Below are 21,202 nucleotides of genomic sequence, written 5' to 3'. Positions count from 1 at the left end.
CCTCCAGATCTTTTGTCCTTGGGAGGTTGCAATGTGTGCGCTGATACTTCAAGTTAAGAAGGACCTGGCAGAGAGAACTGCGATCTTACGGCACTTTGTAGGTTGTATAGGAAGGAGGACTGCCCCTTGAATGTGGTGCAAATACAAATTTCCACCAGTTTCAGGGCAATGCTCCAGCCAAACTTGTTGTTCTGGCACATCTTCTCTCTGTGAAATGCTTTCCGGTAGGTATGATTCAGACAACAAAAGACCCAGAATACGGGGCTACATAGTGCTGAGAATGTAAGTGCCTGGCCCGAGTGTCTTTTGGCAGAAGCAGTGCACTAGAGCCCTTCGCTGCTGCCACAATCTGTGTGAGAAATAGATGCCTATTCCCCTCCGGGAGAGCAAAAGCAGGACAGGTTACAAGAGTCAAAGAACGAAGCCGCAGAGCACTGGGCTGGTGGCTGCAGTGTACCGGCTGTAAAAGGAGCGTGCCTGTTACTGGCCTACCAACCAAACTTATGGTGGCAGTCATAAGGATTGAAGTTCAGCGAGAGCTACTTGTGCTGCTACCTGTGCCTCTTCCAACCCCTCTGTGGAAACAACTGTGCTTACCTTTAGGTTCTGAGATCCAGAGAACACAATGGGAGATGCAGCGGAGAAGGGAAGAACAGAGTAGACTGCACTGGTGAGTTTGATGTGGGCAGGCGGAAGGTGCAGCCCAAGGCTCGCTTTTATTTCTAGAGCCTTTTTCTATGCAAACAGCTGTTGGACATTTGCAACAAAGATGTGAGAGTGAAAAACTGATGGCAGGTCTATCTGGGAAAGAAGATACAGAGCATTGTGCGCAGTTTAAAAGCTGTTAAGAAGAGGAGGTATACTTTGAGAACATCTTCTGTCTTGACACTTTCATCTGCGTGACCTCTAGCTGCTTGGACATGGTGACAATGAAAGAATGTGAAAATATTTGCACTGCGAATGTCCGTTTGCACAGGAAAGAGGGCAGGTTGGCAAATGCCTTTTGTCCTGGCACTTCCGTCAGTCAGAACTGCAGCTGGAAATGCTTGGCTGTAACAATAGTCTCTGCCACTTTGAGAGAATGTGCTGATGCTATATATATATATAGTTGAGAAGGAACATGCAAATCGCTAGTGTTGATATAAATCTTGACCAGCAGGTTTCTCACTTTAAAGCAATCAGCTCTACTTTTGAACTGTAGTTAATCTTGTTCCCATGCATTTTTTTTAGACCTGGGTTCCAAGCATAAGAAGCTGAAGCATAATAAGCCAACACATCTTAAGAGCCAAAACAATTGCAGCTTCAGCTCTCTTTTCACTATTGGTTTATGTCCAACAGAGGAGGTCTCAAGTTTGCAAATGCTCCAGGAATTCTTTTGCTGACTGCAAAAGCTCAGCAAGGCTGAGTGCTTGGTTCACTCTCACTACAGGCAGTCCCATGTAGCTTTTCCGCAGAGCAGGCATAAGGACCAGTAGTTCTGCACTGACTTGTAACTTTGAAGTTCTCTCCTCCACAAGCTTCATGTTGGCTTTCATGTGAATAAAGTCTTGGGTCTGCCACACTAGAGCAGCAGCTGCTTGCATTCAGTGCATTTTTCACAAGAGCCTTACTAAGAAAATGGGCATCTTGTTCTTGTAACCCGTAGAACCATCAGCAGTGGCCCACATGCAGCTGACTATAGCAGTATGCCAATCCTTCTGAAAACTTGCTGAGTTTATTTTTCAGCCTCACCAACAACTGACTATAAAGCCAACATTAGTAGAGCTGTTGTATGGCAGCCTTATTTAGGCAAAAGATCGCTCCAGACTTGATTTAGCCTTCCACTCCCTTCTGGCTGTGAGATAGAGTAGCACTGGCAAGAGTAGTAAAAGGATTAATTATTGAAGTGGCTAGGATTTCAAGTGCAGTTCTCCTTTCAAGCTACTTGGAGACACATAAGCTGTTTACTTCCTAAGATTAATCTTAACAGAGGACTTCAGCTGAAAGATTCCAGCCCTCTGCATCATGCTGGCTAGTGCTGCTCAGCATTTATTTTTAAGGTCATTAGAATGTGATGCAGTTCACTGCTGTCAGGATGCCCTTTTGAGAGCATGGGGAATTAAAAGAGTGAGGTGAGACCTGCAAGTAAAAAAAAATGAAATATAGAATCATAAATTGGTTTGTGTGGGAAAGGACCTTAAAGATCGTCCAGTTCCAAACCCCTGCCATGGGCAGGGACATCTCCCACTAGACCAGGCTGCTTCAAGCCCCATCCAGCCAGGCCTTGAACACTTCCAGGCATGGGGCAGCCACAGTGTCTCTGGGCAACCTGTGCCAAGACCTCACAGGGGAGAATTTCTCCTTGTGTATCAACCCTAAATTTTCCCTATTTCAGTTTGAAGGCATTCCCCTTAGTCCGGTCACTATATGCCCTGATGCAGAGTTCCTCTCCAACTTCCCTGTAGCCCCTTCAGACACTTGAAGATGCTGTAAGGTTTCCACTCAACCTTCTCTTCTCCAGGCTGACCAGCCCTGACTTTCTCTGCCCCTGTCCACAGGGAAGGTGCTCAGTCCCCTTATCAACTTGGTGACCCTCGTCTGGACTAGTTTTAACAGTCCCCTGTCTCTCTTATGTTTGAGGCACCACATCTGTACACAGTGCTCCAAGTGGGGTCTCAGGAGAGGGGCTACTGAATGCAGGCGACCTGCTGTAACACTTAATTATTTCAACATTCATTTGACTATTTACACTCCAGTACTGGCCAAGGAGTGCAAGTAAGAACACAAAGAGCCACGACAATCGTGGATCATGAGCTCCCTGCAGCAGGCTCACGGTCAGCCTCCCTGCACATTGAGTCCCTTGTGCCTGCAACAGGAACTGGTATGTCATCTCCCCCTTTAACTCAGCCCCTGAGAAGTTCTGCCTCCTTGTTCATCGGAAGAGAGCAGCAGGCAGCCAGCCAAGGGTCACCCCATCATACCCACAGTGTCATTCATCCCCTACACATTAACATATTGGGAACAGGTCATGCCAGCTCCAAATGAAGTAAGTCCACATTTTAACAGTGAGTACGTTTATTGAGGTGTTTGAAGTTCTGCACTCCATTGAACACTGCTCATAATTTAAAGGCAAGAGCAAAACACTGTGACAGGCTCCAACTGGGATATTAAAAACTCACAAAGTCATGTCACTTAAGAAATAGTTAAATTGTTCAATCATTTTGGTCTTCATCCCAGTCTTTCTTTCCTGATGGAGGTTTTGGGCCACCAGCTGGTTTTGCCATAATAATCTTGAAGAGAATAGAGAAGTAGAAAAAGCTAATGTTAAAATCAGACTTGTACCCTTCTTCTACAGCCGCACGATGCTGACTGCTAGCATTCACTACATTCATGCAGCTTTCCTACTCTGAACCCAAGCCAGTGAATATCTATCTCATTGAGATATTAACAACTTTTTCTTTTTTTTTCTTGAGAATGGTAGAGGCTGAGCCCTGATACAGTAAAAAAAGGTATTTTACCTGATTTTTACATGCAAAGTAAGATTTCAGTTAGTCTACAGAAAGTGAGTGCTTAAATACGCCAACAGCAGACTAGTTTACAGGGTGCACTTTACAGAAAGGATTATCAAGCTACTGTTCTCAATTATTGTCTCTAAGTATCACACTTTAAAATCATGAAGTCCATCAGTCCTACCACGTTAATGCTCATTCTCTGCCCTGACTACACGGACAAGTAAGGTAAATCTTAACTTGCACTTGCACATCATCCCTTCCATGAAAATTTGGATTGAGGAGCAGAATCCATTTGCAAAGGGCACAAATACAGGATGTAGCAATCAGCACACAGCAGAAGACAGCAGTGTTATGTGTTCTCAAGGAGCATACAATCTGCCATGTGCTTGTCAATGAACTCATGCATGCACTCACAGATACCTCTCTGCTAGAGAAACAGAGCTTACTGCACTCTAGTTTTCAGGCTCGTCTTTCCAGTCATCCTTATCCCAATGTCCTTGTTGCTTAGGGGCTTTTGGACCGCCTGCTGTTTTTGCCATAATAATCTACAAAAATTTTACATGCAAATTCATTTTTGCTGAAGTTTCATAAAATAATTTAAGATTTTTATCCTCACGACTGTAACCTCTCTTTTTCCTAAAAATTGGATTTTCATGTAAAAATGTATGCGAGAAGGTCGCTTCTACTAAAGCTTGCTCCTACAGAAGTTGGGGTAGCTCTCTGGATACAAATATAAACTGTCTTCAAAGTATCAACAAAATCTTAAAAAAAAATCCCAACAAACATTAATAGTACTGCTATAGAAGCAGCCACATTCCAGATTACAAGCTCTTGAAAAAACGCCTTCCTGGCTTCCAGAAATGAACAAACCACATTCTCAAGCAGCATTATGTTTACACCTTGCATTTGCAGGAGATTCCACTTATTTGCATGAGGGTTCTGCCAGGTTTTAATTCAGCACCCAAATCACATGAACTTACCTGATCAACCCTTAGGACAGTTACTGCTGCATTTGTAGCTAGCTTGATACCCCAGAATTTTCCAAGATACGTGTCTAACACACCAGCTTCCAACATGTCCTTCACTGCAGCAGCTTCGGCCTGTCAGATGGGGAAAAAACATTATTCAAAACTTTCTCAGGCTTTGACCTAGCAAGGTGGTATCACTTTTCCAATCTCATCTTCTCCGTTTAGAAAACTTTCATTCCTAATCCATTAGCAGGAAGAGGAAGACCTACGGCCTGTCACATTAGTTCAGTGACAGTATCCCCCTCCACCTCTGACATAAGGCCATTATACTATACTGAACTGAACTGTTTGCTGATAAAAAGAACAATTAATGATTTCAGATACAAAAAGTTATTATTCTAGACTGTGCAACACAGAGCTCCCAACGATTTAAAATAATCTATAAATACTTCATACTGATAGAAGTACTATTAAGTATAACCCTGCACTGCAGGGCAACAAGTAACATCAGAGACTATTTACCTCAATATCAAACCCAACATTCTTCTTTCCTTCCTGATGCATGGCATAAAGCTTGGAGATGACCTCATTAGCTTTTACCCCAGAGTTTTCTGCCAGTGCTCGAGGAATGGCTTCAAATGCCTCAGCAAACTTCTTGATGGCATACTGGTCAAGCCCAGGACAAGTCTAAAATGAAGATGAAAACCATGTCAGCATTTCAAAAACTGTAAGATAGGGAGGCATTTCCCCCCACACTTGTTATTACACAAATATGTATGGTGGTATGACAAAATACTTGTATTTTTTTGTAAGAACGTGTGTGTGAAGATGAAAAGTCAAGAAGCCTGTTTGCCATACCTCTCCATAAGATGTGATCTGCTTGGCTAATTCAATCTCTGTCGCACCACCTCCAGGAACAAGACGTTTATCCTGTGGAAAGACCACAACAAAACACAATGTTTTGCTTAAAACATCCATTACTTCTTATTTTTTTTAGGATTTTTTTCGTCTATCAAGAATGTAACAGAACTTTATTCCACACAGACTTACTAAGAATCCACTTCAGAACAAACATGCATTTAAGGGAAATCTACCAGAATTTACTCATTCATTCCAATGCCTTTCAAGAAAAACAGCTTCTTTTGTAAAAACCAAAATAATAATGCAGTAGGATTTGTGTCTTGGCTTTAAAAAAAAAAAAAATTCAACTCCTGGTTAACTGCAACAGCATTCCTAGATTTTTTCATTTTTTCCACTATTTTGGTGGGAAATATCATACAGGAAACCAATCTACTGCACACGAAGTTTAATATGTCAGCAGGTATTACAAGGTGTTGGGACTTTTGTTTTCTTGCATTTTAAATTAAGCATTTTGTACATCCTTTGGCAAACCAGAATTTACTTATTAACTCTGGTCTCTTAGCCCTCAAAGTAATCATCATAAACCTTAAAACAGGACAACTCCTGGAGACAATCATAAATGCACAGCATTTCTGTACTCAAAATCAATATCCATGTCTTGGTATGTAGAGGATATTGAGATTCTAACAATTTTAACAATTTTTGCATGCTGTTTTCCAAGTAAATACAGGAACATTTATTTTTGTATTAAAAAAAAATTGAAATAATAAGACCATATAAATTGCTCCCACAAAAAAAATCCTGTGTAAAACTGAGTTCCTCCATCCATAAAAACCTACCTGTATTATGTGGAGGAAGCATGAATGAACTAGAAACTGAGTCTGCAACCAATCACTTTCTCCTGATCCCAAGTGACAAAGCTATCTAGCTTTTCTTATGTGCCTGGTTTCCAAGGAACATTACAACACATTTAGGGAGTAAGTCAAGAAAGAGCTGACTGTGTTTAAAAAGTGGTAAAGGTAATCCACCTCCAAGCACTCACTCATTACTGGAAAACTGAGTGCAGTCCATGCTAAATACCACCTTCTATGTAGCCCATGTTCACAACAACAGCCATCTTCCCTACACAGCCCTCCACAGCTCAGTACTACACAGCCACCTCTCCAGCTCCAGAAGGCACCTAAGCAGATTATCTACAGCCTCTGGTAGCAAATGAGCATAGAGCAGGCTCAAGACTTGCCTCAAAATGATCCACTTCTCACTTTTGATAACTCAAGTGTTCTCATTACTCACCCTTGTGAGTACTTTGAAAGTATTGACACCATCATCCACAGCTCTCTCTATATCATCCATCAGATTGTCTGTAGATCCACGAATGAGGATAGTAGAAATGGCTCCATCCTCCTTTTCTGTTCAGAGACATGCATTACTGAATTAATTAATTAATCTTATATCCAAAACACACACAAACACACTTTAGAACAGCAGTGTCAACAATTCTACAAAACATACATACCATGCTTAAACACCACAACCTGTGTATCCCCAACCTCTGATAAATACACACTACTGCAGTGACCCATTTCTTCAAGAGTAGGGGGAGTCTAGGAAAAAAAACCCATGAGTTAAGAACTGAACCTGCTCATCAGTTCTCATCCTACTGCACCTCATTTGGGAAGTACATACCAGTCTGGGTAGGGCTGTTGCACCAACAGTTTTGCACAGTCTTCTCAGATCCCACTTGGAGTTCAACCTTTAAAAAGAAGTTTCCGTAACAATGTTAACACATGCAAAAGTATTGTCTTAACTTGGCAAGTACATTTCATAAATCTGGTAGTCCAAATGTTTTCATGCTCTCCCAGTACTTACCTTACTAACATAAGATTGTACTTGTTGGCATAATGAAGAGCCATATCTGCCACTTTGCCACCTGTTACTACTACGTTTGCACCACTATCAGCAATAGCCTTGACTTGCAAATCCATTAGATTTTCTTCTCCTTTACTGAAATTCATTAGTTCTTCAGCATTCTTTATTAGGACGGTGCCCTAGTACAACACATGCACTGTTAAAATTCAGCATTAAACCACACACCTACAAGATTCTGACAAACCATTTTGTCGCCCAACCTATCTGTAAACCTTAAGTCATCCTGTTTTGTAATACTGACACACTCCCCAAGCAACAGGATAAAACAAGAGAGAAAAAAAAAAAAAAGGAAATCACCAGGCAATTCTAGACAACCTCGGGGTTCAGAAATTCAAGGTGTAGCTTGGCTCAAATAACCCAAAAAAACCAACACCATTTCCCCTATCTCAAAAACCCTGTGAAGCAGTCAAGGTTCAGAACTTTTCTAGACTAAGAAAATCAATATTCACCAAAATATCTCAATCACCAAGTGTCAAGAGTATTTATAGCTAAGTCTAAAAATAAGAGCATATGCATAAATAGAGATGTAACTTATTTTGAGCTATAACATACCTTAGTTTCAGTTATCATACCATCAAAAGGGCAGGAATACACAGCTATTTTTGCATCTTTGACAGAAGTAACATCTCCTTCAGTTTCTTTTTTAAAAACCATGCCATGCAGTACTGAGGAAGCAGAAATACCAGCACCCTGAAAGGAAATAAATAGAATCTGAGACTTTTTACAAGGGCAAGTAGTGATGGGACAAGGGAGAATGGTTTTTCACTGAAAAAAAGTAAGTTTAGATTAAGTATCAGGAAAAAATTCTTCCCTGTGAGGGTGGTGAGGCCCTGGCTGCCCAGAGAAACTGCGGCTGCCCCATCCCTGGAAGTGTTCAAGGCCAGGTTGGACAGAGCTTGGAGCAACCTGGTCTAGTGAAAGATGTCCCTGCCCATAGTAAGGGGCTGGAACTGGAACTGGGTGATCTTTAAGACACATTCCAGCCCAAACCAAACTGTTCTTTGATTCTATGAATGGGGGAACATTGTATTAGTGACCATTTATGGTCAAAAACTGCACTACTCTGCCTGAAAAGCAGACCTTACAATCATTTGGATGTAACACCCTAAGTATAAGACTTCAGCTCATTCAGCAACAACAAACATTGTCTAACAGGTTTCCATTTTAGATTACTTCCAATATTAATGATTTTTGTTTCTGAATGCTGCTACTGGGCACTAAACAAGAGAAAGACTAATTTCCAAAAGTTAGTATACCTGCCACAACAAAACTAGAAAAGACTCCGGAAATTCAAAGATTAACCCTCATTACACTATTTACCTTAATAATTACAGCAAAGCCAGCTACTTCAAACTTACCACAATTTTGCACACTCTGATATTATCAACATTGAAATGACCAGAATCAGGAAGAATAGAAACTGGGGGAAAAAAAGAAGAAAAATAATGAATATGTCTTGCCTAACAAATAAAGTAGAACAATGACACCATAAATAATGCCTGGAATTTTTCTGAACTATTTAATTTCAGTAGTTTGACATGTCTGCCTAAATTCAAGACAATCATAACCTGCTAATAACTGGCATAAAGAGACATTTTGTTTTTACAAAGTAATAATCAGAAAGAAGCATTTATTCAGGCTGCTCAGTTAATTAAGTTCAAATATGCACTCACACAGGTAAAGTCAAGAGGTAAGTCTAACCCAGAGTATTTAGAGAAATCACTGGAATTAAAAATGAAAGTTTTTTCCAGAAATCTAAAGGGTAACAACTCAACAGAACTACAGTCTTACTTCCATTGTTCTGTGGCTGCGACTAAAAACAGCTTATGTGAAGCATAATATGACATCCTTATGATCATAAAAAGAGGGAGAAAGATGGATTTCTGCACTAAAATGACCTGAAAGCTATTTCTAGAAATGCCTAGTAGGAAAGGCAAACCTTTTCTGAGCTACAACACCAATGCAGAGTTCAACATGAGGAAGATTACCCTCACTTCAGAGGTAAAGTGTTCCATCCAATCCAACCTGCTAAACTAACCATCCTTCCTATCTTATAGGAAGATGTAAGGACTATAACCAAACCAACTCTCACAGTTTTTTAGCTGTGTGCCCATACCTATTCCAGCCCCACTTACCACAGGCCTGAGCAATAAGCTTTGCCAAGAACCGTTCATTGCCGTATTGTTTGCTCATGACTGACGTGTACAACAAAGATGCCACTTCCTCAACATCTCGAAGGTTCTTTGCAGAACAGCACACCAAATCTGGAAGAATTTCTAGGGCTTTCTTGCAAGCCTTTTCATATCCTTCAATCACCTGTGTAACAAACAGTAAACATTCACTACAAGAATTCATACTGCTTTTAACGGCTTTTTAAATAGCCATAAAACATTAACAGATGCAAAAGCTTACAAGGGAAGCAAGCAATCACAAGCAGTAGAACACATGGTTCCCTTTCAAACATCTTTATCTAAAAAATTAGGTGGGAAAAAAACAGATGATTTCACAGTATTATGACCCAAGAACACTGATCAGCAGCAATCTGGATTCAAGCTCTGTGAACTGTAATGAGAATATAACTTGCCTCTGAGACAGACAACCCCATCCTCAGAAGGTCTTCTGCTAACTCCAAAAGAACTCCAGCAAAAACAAGGACAAAATTTGTTCCATCTCCAACCTCTTGTTCTTGCATGTGTGAAGCCATCACAAGCATTTTCGCAGCAGGATGCTGGACCTTTAAAAGAAGATACAGATCTTGGTGACTAACACACTACCTAAGATTGCAGCTTCAGGCATTTTCTATGCATCTTTTTAAGTTCTCTTATTTCAAATTGTACCTAGAGATATAAAGAATGCACAAAATTGGAAAAGAAAGCAGCACAGATATTCTTAATTGGCTAACTTCTCTAGTAAGAAAAAGCATAAATATATATAAAAAAAAATCAGAGAACTGAACATTGCCACTACAACATACATTAGATATCCTTGACACTGGTTCTGAGCTACTTTCACAGGATGCAGTGCCTTCACAACTGAGTTCTGCAACAGGAGAAGTCTGGAGTTTAGATCTTCATATTGAATTCATGTGTAACATACAATATATGTCTCTAAACAAGAGTTTCATTTTAAGGGGGGGAGTGGGGGAGGGTTCTGCTTAAAGATTGCACTGCTTCATTTTTCTTTCATATAAATGCAATAAAATACAATATTCCTGAATGCTTATACCTGCCATTTTATACCCGAAAGTAACATGCAAAACGTATCAGATCAGGTCACTAGTATGCAGATGATATTTTTTTAAAAACAGAACTGAGACTTCCACAGTTATTCTACTCATACTGAACACCAACATAATGTATTCAATAAGTAAATACTTCATATTCACATAATCTCTATCACTAAGCATAAAATTCAGGAAAATATTATTCACGTTATGTCACAAATATAAATTTGAAGTCACAGGAACAATTAGGAGAGGAAAGTCTTTTCATGCCTTCACAGTATTCACAGAAGGATGCTACTATAGCCTCAGATTCTTAAATTCAATTGACGGATTCTAAACAGTCAGGAGAACATGGCAAGCAACAACACTGGGAGATTAACTCAACAGCTATGTCATGCAGACTTTTCCAAACCACGGCATTTCTAGACATATCCCCTTTTAAACCTACTGGTTTTGGGGGAAAGTAAGGAATTATTAAGCATTTCCTATAATTATGAATGATGCTTCACAAAAGAATTATATTCTTTACTGTGGACCTCAAATTCAGTGAAAAAAGTAAATGACTTCCAAAGTGACATATGTAAATAATCTGTCAGAGTGACATTTCCTTAGTGACAGTAAGAACCATAACAGCCCATGAGCAGAAACACTGGCTCACAACTGACATCACCTGAAGGAAGAAAACTTACCTCTAACTCTCTCAGGATAGTAGCAGCATCATTTGTAACAAAAAGCTTTTCAAGATGATTGATAACCATTTTGTTCATTCCTAAATGGGGAAAAAAAAACCCAATTTATAGAAATAATTCCTCATGCAAACAATATTTTGTGCACGAACAGTGTTTCTTAACTTTCAGGTGTATCTTGCACATTAAAATGGTGAGCTCTGTTTATAATTTAAGGACTTCAAAACATTTTGGTGAAATAATACTTGAAGTGTAGGACATTAAGGAGAAATCAGTAATTTCTGAGTAAGCAGTTTTCTGTTCTGAAATACCAGCACATAATTTAATTAATTGATACAGGAGAATATTTTGTTTCCATATATCTGACTGAACAAGATTATGTTCGCTATGACTACCTATCATGTTATCATGTTTCCTTTAATTTTTATGCTTTTTCATGTATTTTATACTGTGTTTCAGAGAGAACACAGTAACTGCTACAAAAACCTGGCAAAAGCAGGCACTGAGCATAACTCAAGAGCTGTCAAAACAAAAAATCTGTTTTCTACAGTCACAAAGAAATAGTTACACATTTGCAGTTTTAGAGAAAGTCCAATGTGTTTTCCCCAGAAACAAACAGCTGCTTCTTTGTCAAGGTATGTTCAGCCTCCAAACATTACATTTGTCTCAAAAATGCAGCGATAATTTTAGAATTTATTTACCGTTTGGTCCATATGCTGTACGGGTGGTTTGAGCAAGTTCTTTACATGCCTGGATGTTTCTATAGACAGCTTCCTCTAGTCCTGAATAATGCTGAAGAGAACAATGACTGATCAGAATTAGGCTAACAAAAAAAAGTGATGAACTAGTAATTTCTCATCAAAGCAGCATCAATTTACTGAGTCCCTCAAAGTTTTTTTATTAATATACATTTGGTATTTCACATACAGTTTAAACAGACAGCAAACCTTACCCAAAGACAGTAAGAACTACTGCGTACACCTTCTCAACTAGGCACCTCAGCAGGCACAAAAAGCTGCCAAAGAGAAAATCTGAACAGTGACTTGACTTGCAATACAGTTTGCATTCCCTCAGTCTTCCAAAAAAGTTTTGTACCATGCCAAAAATAAACAGAAAACAACCAAGACCCAGCTGGAGAGGGGCAAGGGTTTCTGTACATCGTTCTCTCTCACACCTTTGTATGATACAAAAATAATTTAAATCAGTTCTACATTTAAAACATGTGCAGTTTGAAAATTCAGAAGCAGAATGATTAAACAAAATATCTGTGCTTGAGAAGGTAATCAAGTCTGGCTTCAGTCTGGAAACCTTAAGACAAGATGGGATTCCCAGAAAGGACCTTAAGAAAGAAGAAGCAGGAAAAAAAGTACTGTGCAGCCTGTAAGAGAAGGGAGAAAAGTAGTAATAACCATCTTAGATTGCTAGCTTCCTCCTTGTTTTGCAGAAGACAACTCTTGCTGTTCTGGCCTGGAATTTTCTAACACTGAGGCCACTCTACTTCCCTGTTCTGCCCCTGCCCTGAACGCAGGCCATAATTTGGCTCCAAAAAGGATAGAAGGATTCTAAAAAGAAACACAAAGGGCTTTCAGAGCTGCTACCTTCACTCTTCTTTCTATTAAGTAACAGCAAACTGAAAACTTTCCTATTTTCCCTCTTTCTTGGGGAAAGGGACTTTGGACAAGGGTCTGGAGAGACAGAAGGGGCAATGTCTTCACATTGAAAGAGAGTAGGTTTAGATTAATTGTTAGGAAGCCCTGAAATTCTTCCCTGCGAGGGTGGTGAGGCTCTGGCACGGATTTCCCAGAAAAACTAGATGCACAACCCTGGAAATGTCCAAGACCAGATGGGGCTTGGAGCTAAATGATCTTTAAGGTCCCTTCCAATACAAACTCTCCTAATTATTGTATTAATAAACAAGAAAAAAACCCCACACTTGCTTGCTTTCTGCCCACTTTTCAAAGAAAGCTTCTCCTTTATTAAGACACATCCTTCAACTCTACCAAAATCTTAATTATGTTAACGTTAAATACAGCGAATCCGGATTTACTGGCAAGGAAATATACCGAAAACATTTCATTGTTCTGCATCGCTGACAAAGGTATCACAAAAAAATCAAGCAGAACGACCCGGATACTTCTGAACAGCTTTAACTGCAGGGCCCGGCTGGTGTTGCTGCCCAGCCCTGCGAGAGCGGTCGGAACAGCGCGGGCACGAGTGGGGCCCGGGCGCATCCCGGGGCGGCGGGATGCAGCGGCAGGGCCCGGCCCGAGGGCGGGGCGGGGAGCGGGATCCCGGCCCGCAGAGCTTTCTGGAAGGCCGTGTGCGCCGGGCGCCGCCCCGCAGAGCCGGGCAGGCCCCGATCCCCGCAGCGCAAAGGCCGCGGAGGGGCCCCGGGCCGGGAGAAGCCCCGGGCCCCCGCCCCGCGGGACACGTGGTGCCGCCAGGCCCCGCCGGCCTTCCGGGGCTTCTCCCGCACCGCCACCCTGAGACTCCTCCCGCACCCATCCATGCATTTATCCGCGCATCCATCCGAATGCGGTCTCACCTTCGCGCCCTCCTTGAGCATCTGGGCGAAGCCCGGGGCCTTGGGGACGTGCAGCGCCATCTCCGCTCCGCTCCGCTCCACTCCGGGGCTGCGGCGGCGGGAGCGCGCGGGGCACGGCGGGAGCGCGGCGCCGCGCAGGCGCGGGGCGGGCGGGCGGTCGGCCGCGGCCGCGGCCGCGCCGGGCTTGTGGCGCTCCTGAGGCCCCGCGGGCCCTGCCCGGGTTCGCCGCTGGGGGAGCGCCGGGCGGGTGGGTTGGCTCCCTCTTTCTTTCCATGTCCCCTTCAGGAGACCGTCACCGGGCGTTCCTCGGTACGTTTTGCGGTGGAAGTTTCAGGAACAGTGCAGAGTTTTCATGGCCACTGATGATAAACGTCATAAAACTGAGCCGACTCGTGTCAAGCGTTTCACTTAGTACGTACTTATCCAAATGTAAGCACAATGCACAGATAGGAAAATTAAGTATCATAGAACCACACAGTGATTTGGGTCCTTGAAGGACCTTGAAGCTCATCCAGTTTCACCCCCTGCCATGGGCAGGGACACCTTGCCCTAGGCTGGATTCTTCCAAGCCCCATCCAACGGGGCCTTGAACACTTCCAGGGATGGGGCAGCCACAACTGCTCTGGACAACCTGTGCCAGGGCCTCACCACCCTCACAGGGAAGGCTTTCTTCCAATACCCAATCTAAATCTCCTTGCTTTCATCTTGAAGCCATTTCCCCTTGTCCTGTTAGTGTCCACAAAAATCAGATTTGTTGCTTGGTGTGCAACATGCCAATAATTAAACACTCAAGATTGATAATTTATTTCAGAATTGCACAAGCCTGGGTGCTCAATGGTCTTCCACAAATCATTCATGCTAACTATGAAAACTTTTTTCTACAAATACATTTCAGCGCACAAAGGAGTTAGCGTTCATTGGCTGCAAGTTACATCGTTCTCTTATTAATTAGTATCCTATCTGCTTTTTAAAAATTATTCTTGCTTCTCATGCCAATTAGTCTTTTGAGTCTGTGAGTTTCTTGAGCCTGTGAGTCAGTGGTAATGATCTCCTCCTGCCAGATTACCTTTCACCCAGTTCGAGCTGATTTCCACAGAACTGCTGAATTGGCTTTATTAGTTTTTGTCTGCCAGATATCCTTCTGGCCCATAAATTCTGCATTCTTTGTGTCCAGTATCAGGAGGTATCCTTCTTTCCCCTATCCTAAATCTAAGCTCATTAAAGCATGTCAAACCCTAAATCTTAACAAGGCAATGCTAACAACAAATAATTTGCTTTTCTGACACCACTTAGAACTTGCTTGTTAGCTGCTATCTGTTTCAGGGATTAAATGTCCCTTCTTGTTGATTCATCTTGAAAGTATACAAAGACCAAACACGAAGGAATATCCTTTCTTATGAGTATTTTATCTATTCCACTTTTTGAAGAACTGTCACTGCATGCCCTTGTAAATAAGCTCTTTCCCGCCTTCCATGTAGGCTTCATTCAGGTGCTGGAAGGCTGCAATGAGGTCAGTCCAAAGCCTTTTCTTTTCCAGGCTGAATCCCAATTCTCTCAGCCTTTCCTTACAGCAGAGGTGCTCCATCCCTTTAATCATCCTGGTGGTCTCCTCTGGACTCACTCCAACAAGTCCCTGTCCTTCCTGTGCTGGAGATCCCAAAGCTGAATGCAGTACACTCAAGTGCTTGTTACCCAGGGTAATGCCAAATAATATGCTCACTGCAAACATGGTGAAGAGCAGTTTGGAGGCCCACCTTGACACCTCTGCAGGTAGTTGAGGTCCTGCCAGGAGACAGTAGATCTGCTTTAATTTTGACAAGTTTTATTAACTTTGTGCCACACAGAATCAAATACAGTGTTTAAAGACAAGAAGTTCGGGGCCTTAGAAATAATATTGCAGTACCTGAGCCTGTAAGCCAACAGACACTGTTACCCCACCTCTCCAGCAGGCTGCCTGCAAGGTTCATTAAATCATTTGCTATGTGTTGCTTAAGTAACCTCAGAACACAGTTTAATTTTACTGTCCCATAATTCTTGAAATTAAATTGTTTTACCCTGTAAAACAGAGTAACAGTTTTGTACACTGCCTGGAAGTATTAAAAAGAGTAATGATAGAGGGAAACTACATAATTTGCCCCATAAATGAATTTTAAACATTCTGTATGCAGTTTTGCCAGAAGTATTTGGAGGTAGATGCCACTTGAAGCAAAAGAGGGATCTTACTCAGCCATGTCTGTCATGACCAAAGAGTTTTGGGCATTTCCAAAAAGATTTGCTGGGGAACAACCCCAATTATCCCTCTCTTCTTTTTTTCCAGTGTATCTTGCACCATACTGCAGCAAGGGAAGAAGGAAATATCCATCTTGTTCTAGGGTCAAAATACTTTATAAAGCAATTTCCGTAATCTAATGTTAGCCATGGAGAATAGAGGAGGTACTTACTTCTAAGTCATCACAGAAAACTTTAGATTCTATAAATTGATGGATGTCTGCTAGTCTGTCTGCTAATTGATGCATACAGCTTGAATAACTCTTTGTACTTTCCCCTAATTCTACAAATCTTTGTCTAAATTTTTCTCCTTATAATCTACATTCTCTCTGTGCCATTGCTGTCTTCTGCTCTCTCCAGGTATCTCTAAGGAGTTTAACAAAGACAAGTGCTGGATTCTGCACCTGGGATGGGGCAGCCCCACATGTATGGACAGACTGAGGAGCAAGACACTGGAGAGCAGCACTGGGGAAAGAGACCTGGGGATTCTGGTCTGCAGAAAGTTGGATATGAGTCACAAGAGGGCCAGCTGTGTCCTAGGGGTATCAGGCCCAGCATCGCCAGCTGGGCCAAGGAGAGGATTGTCCTGCTCTGCTCTGCTCTGCTCTGCACTGGAGCAGCCTCACCTCAAGTGCTGGGGGCAGTTCTGGGCACCCCAATATCAGAAGGGTATAAAGCTATTAGGGTGCATCCAAAGGAGAGCTACAAAGATGGTGAAGGGTCTTGAGAAGAAGCCCTACGAGGAGTGGCTGCGGTCACTTGGCTTGTCCAGCCTGAAGGAGAGGTGGCTGAGAGGAGTTGTCTTTTAGGAATGGTACTCCCCAATGTATTGCTTCCACTTCCATTGAAACCATGCACTGCTCACTGTCCTTCCTTCCCACCCTACCCCACCACACGGTGGGCTAGAGAGGAGAAGAGGCAGCATAAAAGATAAAGATCACAGGCTGAGGTAAGAACAATTTACCGGAAACACCAGTGAGTTTAGAAAACAAGCACTAACAACAACAATACTTCTGACAGAGGAAATCAGCAATCCACAGAGAAACCCTCCAATAGCAGGCAATATCTGACCGCTCCCTCCATAGCACTTACTCCACTGGACTTCAGTGATCCTTGTGGGGCCCTCCCAACTCAGGATATTCTACATTGCTATGATTTCTGAACTTCCCTCTTGGCACAGTGCTTTTATCAAAGCTTGTGCTACCTACATTTTTTAAAGCCAGAATACCACTAAAACCATAATATATATGTATGCTTGTGACTATTAATATAGACAATATCTATGTATTAAGCTGTATTGAATTAACACTAAAACATCTCTCTGTGTTACAACCAGGATTTCTTTGGGACTCACTGTCTAATCACAACTTTGACTTGCCTTGATCTTTTTTTAGCTATGCATCTCCACCATTTATTTTCTGCATAGACATTGACATGCTAAAGGACCATGCAAAGGTCAGAGGGTTGGCTATTGGCCGTTGGCTGCACTTTCCCCACCCAAAATCTATAATTGTGCACATGGAAATCCCCGGCTTATCTATAGGCACTTGTTTGTCAAATTCTAGGTGGGTAAAATTTTAACAAAATCTTGGGAAGTTCATAAGAAGGACAGAATGATAATTTTTTTTGCTTATTCAGCTGTGGGAACCTGAGCAATGGAACAGAAGGGTTTGAAAAGCATCTGCTGAAGTGTGAGTAGAACAATTGTGTTTCACCAATAATACTGGCCAGTGAAAAAAATGTGAGTGGCATCTTGAGGGATGGCTAAGGGTCGTGCTGAGTTTGTAGAGAATCATTCTTAAACCTGAAAAAGAAAATTGTGAACCACATAGTGCTGAACATTCAGAATAATCCTCTTAGTAACAGCAGCAGCAGTTACTTTAGCTTTCCCCCAGATTGTACTTATGTCACTTGTAATGTAATGGGAAGGAACAGACTAATTAACTAGAGTACGTCCAGTCAGCTAAGTACTACTTAGGTCATTGTTCTACAGGTTCTGGGTTAAACACTACCCTCATCCTGGGCTTCTCTCACTTGTGCAGAGGATTGCAAGCTAAACAGGTGTAAGAGACAGTCCAAAGTTTCCCTCATTTGCCTCACGACTGTTGCAAGAACAGAGACTAGGACCCTGAAGACCCTGACTGGAGTTCTGGCCTGGTTGAGGTGGATGCTTGCCAAGTGATTGTTTGCAGGTGTGCTTGCTGTGCCACCACAGTACACTGCTTCAAGCAGGGAAGATCCCCACTCATCACAATAGCCCATGAATTTCCCCACCTCTTGGCCAGGTGCCACCTGCTTTGGAGAAAGTCTGATTTTCTGAGGTAACTTTGGGGATCCCCCACGGAAAATCCCTCATCTGCTTTATGACCATCGTCAAGGGATATTGAAGCCCCCCCCCCAACGACTGAGACTGATACCTTAAAATTCTAACATAGGGGTGCTGGGCTGGCTGAAGCAGGATGTCTGCCAAGTGTTACCTGCAGGTGTGGTTGCTGGACCAAGACTGGTTTCCCATAGAAACCAGTCCTGAAACAATGGGTTGCCCTGACTGCTGGGACTGGTTTTGTCCTGTTTCCAAACGGGACTGTCTGTTCTTGTTCTCAGTGGACTTATTCTCCACTGTCCTGTACCTGTTCCCCTCCCAGCAGAGGACTATTAAAGACCCCTGAGTTACGAAGGCTTAGAGATTCTCCCCAACGTGACAAGACGGATCTATTGGCCAGACCACGAGGATTTTGTCTCTCCTTTGGTAGCTATATTCCCCCCCCCTCCCCCGCCTTTCTCTACCTCCTCTATCCTTTATCTCCTTTCTAATCCTTCTATGACATTTGCTGTGAACACTCAATAAAGGATGCATTTGGTTTGATTAATACTGAAATCCCCTTCTCTGTTGTTTTTGCACTCTGATATTGGTTAACTGAACCATCACGACCCCTGCTTGTACTAGTGGGTTGTGACAACAGGAAAGCAAGGTTTCCTTACCATTTGGAATTCTTACCTCAGTGTGTGCTCTCTCTGCTATAGCTAATCCAGTTAGCTTGAGTCACAGGAAAGCATTTCTGAGGATTTTAGAGGAGTGTTGCCTTAGCATGGAAGAGTTCAAAAGACTTTTAGGTGAGGCAGAGGGACATGGTTTAGTGGTGGGTTTGGCACTGCTGGGGGAACAGTTGGACATAATGGTATTAGAGGTCTTTTGAAACCTAAACAATTCTGTGATTCCACCTGCACAAGTGACAAGAAATCAGAAGTTCCTCAGAACAAGCAAATTGGAAAGGATGATTGTCTCAGAAAGGAATCAATGCTGTTTATATTGAGTTTGTATTGTAGGTACAGTCAGGACACGTGTTGTGAACCTGGTACGGTACTCAACAAAATACAATCCAAGAGAAGGCAAAATTATTGAGATCCTTCTTGTTTTGTTGCCATAAGAAAAAAACGTAATTGGGAATAAAAGACGTGTCCTCTAGATGGTGAGTTCTGTTTTGCTTGAGGAAATGAATTGCAGGATCAGATAAGGGCTGGCAAAACACCTTTCCTCAGTTTTCAGCTTGGTCATATAGGAACTCTTATCCAGTAGAGTGAACAGAAGCCTGGAAATACCTGGAAATATATGCCTACTGCTACTGAAAGTTCAGCTGTTCTTGTCGTGTGGGAAGGACTTACCAGGACCTATATGGTGATGGAAACTTGGACAACATCAAACTGAGGAGTGAAGGAAATGGGAGTTTTAGGTTGTAACTGGAAAAGATAGGAAACAGCGGAAGAGAGAGGCAAACCCAGCATTGAATAAATGAAGACGTCTGCAGAAACAATACCCAAATGAAATAATGAAGAGTAGAATAAATAACATCTGTCTGCAGCCTTCTGGAAACAAGCTGCTGCCGCACCTGATTTGCATTTCTTTCAGCTCTGAAAACACTAAGCAAAAAAATAAGTAGCTAAAAAGGCAGGATTCTGAGATCAAGACCACAATTTACACAGTCTGGTTCCTGAGCCACTAATATCTGCAGTCTTCTTTCTTCACTTTGTCATATTGTGACTTTGTTGCCCAATTTGGAATTTTCTAAGCATGGTCTAAACCAGTACAAGATATTCAGGATAGAGACAGAGGCTTTTCCAATTTTTAGTACTTTGTTTATCTGCCTAAATAATTTTAAAGGCCTTCCCCAATCAACTAACATTTTTGTTTCTCATATTGTCCCCATTATTATTTGAGGATTAATTTTAGGGTTGTTCATCATGTGTCATCTGAATATACCTGTTGAGAAATTCATTCATTCTCCAGAACTCAGGTCAGTGGGAGTCTTCTGGCCCAGGGCGTGCAAGGACACTGTCCTTCTTGCTGCCAGCATGGAATGTGACCCATCAGCATGACCTGGGGAACTTCAGCATGTCCCATTATTTCCTGGCTACTCTGTCAGGCATGTATCTGCCAGCAGCTCAGAAATTGGCCCGAATCTGTGCCTGGTTGTGAATCGAAATAACTGTAAAGACACCCCTGCAGCCCTCATTTCTGCACTGCAAAGCCTGCCCAGCTGTAACTAAGAACAATAGCCCACACTATGGAAAATGCATAGTCTTTCCTACATGGTTCTTGAGGTGTTTAAGGAATTGTTAATGAATAAAATGCTGTGCACATATGCAAAGCAGGAGATACTCCACCATGTTGCATAAATAAGGGAATCATGTCATAACGTAGTATGGGCCAAAAGCCACAGAATGATTCTTACCAGAAGTTGAGACTATCTCATGGGACTTGTTCTCAGCCTTGCACACTAAATCCCCAAAATGTGACCTTCTTCTTCTTCTTCTTCTTCTTGAACAGTAGATACACACTGTCACAGTTTTGGAGACAGGCAAGTGACAGGCATACCACGAGGTTCATGCAGTAACAGCTTAAGTTTATTGTGGGGCAGATACTTTTACAGGGCTTTGAAATTTCCCTCTCTTACAGACAAGACTGGTTAAGGGTCTCAACTCCACCTAGCTCACTAGCTAATGATATAGGTGCATCTGTGCGCCCATATCACTGCACTCTGCAAAGGGGTGGGCTGAGTCCTCTGTTTGGGTTTGAATCTGACCTATTGTTATCGTGCCCTGGGACTTGTTTACTTCGAGCTAGGCTAGTTGAGCTGGTATCTGTTAAGCCAAATTATCTGTGCCGCTTATAGACCCACTATAGCTGTCAAACACACTGCCTAAAAATACCTGTTATGTTGAACACTGTACTA

The 21,202-nt window shown here is 42.2% G+C and overlaps 1 protein-coding gene across 3 annotated transcripts; it reads right to left on the bottom strand.

Annotated features, from left to right (window-relative positions):
• Nucleotides 1-3,036: 3,036 nt before the first annotated feature.
• CCT8 (chaperonin containing TCP1 subunit 8) lies at nucleotides 3,037-13,832 on the bottom strand. 3 transcript variants are annotated; one of them, XM_041463980.1, is made up of 16 exons: nucleotides 13,704-13,832; nucleotides 11,860-11,950; nucleotides 11,162-11,241; nucleotides 9,834-9,983; nucleotides 9,385-9,565; nucleotides 8,608-8,669; nucleotides 7,802-7,939; nucleotides 7,190-7,368; nucleotides 7,007-7,073; nucleotides 6,837-6,924; nucleotides 6,614-6,729; nucleotides 5,318-5,389; nucleotides 4,982-5,146; nucleotides 4,472-4,591; nucleotides 3,912-4,036; nucleotides 3,037-3,269 (listed from the first exon to the last, which is right to left on the bottom strand). In XM_041463980.1, the coding sequence occupies exons 1-15, from the start codon at nucleotides 13,761-13,763 to the stop codon at nucleotides 3,944-3,946; spliced, it is 1,662 nt and encodes a 553-aa protein (XP_041319914.1). In that variant the 5' UTR covers nucleotides 13,764-13,832; the 3' UTR covers nucleotides 3,037-3,269; nucleotides 3,912-3,943. The 3 variants fall into 3 exon arrangements, with proteins under 3 accessions (XP_041319914.1, XP_041319913.1, XP_041319915.1); XM_041463979.1 differs by having other exon boundaries at nucleotides 3,938-4,036; XM_041463981.1 differs by lacking the exon at nucleotides 3,912-4,036.
• Between the last annotated feature and the right edge of the window lie 7,370 nt (nucleotides 13,833-21,202).

This window comes from Pyrgilauda ruficollis, unplaced genomic scaffold (assembly GCF_017590135.1).
Source record: "Pyrgilauda ruficollis isolate IOZ18807 unplaced genomic scaffold, ASM1759013v1 scaffold17, whole genome shotgun sequence".
Lineage (NCBI taxonomy): Eukaryota > Metazoa > Chordata > Aves > Passeriformes > Passeridae > Pyrgilauda > Pyrgilauda ruficollis.
This window is presented reverse-complemented; position numbering and strand designations above follow the sequence as displayed.

What these genes read in the sequence shown, in the direction of transcription:
- CCT8 (XM_041463980.1), bottom strand. Translation starts at nt 13,763, where the DNA reads ATGGCGCTGCACGTCCCCAAGGCCCCGGGCTTCGCCCAGATGCTCAAG. An exon ending in TACAATCTTATGTTAGTAAG is followed by an intron (nt 7,074 to 7,189) that starts GTAAGTACTGGG and finishes TTCTTTTTAAAG; the next exon opens with GTTGAACTCCAAGTGGGATC. An exon ending in CAACAGCCCTACCCAGACTG is followed by an intron (nt 6,925 to 7,006) that starts GTATGTACTTCC and finishes TTTTTTTCCTAG; the next exon opens with ACTCCCCCTACTCTTGAAGA.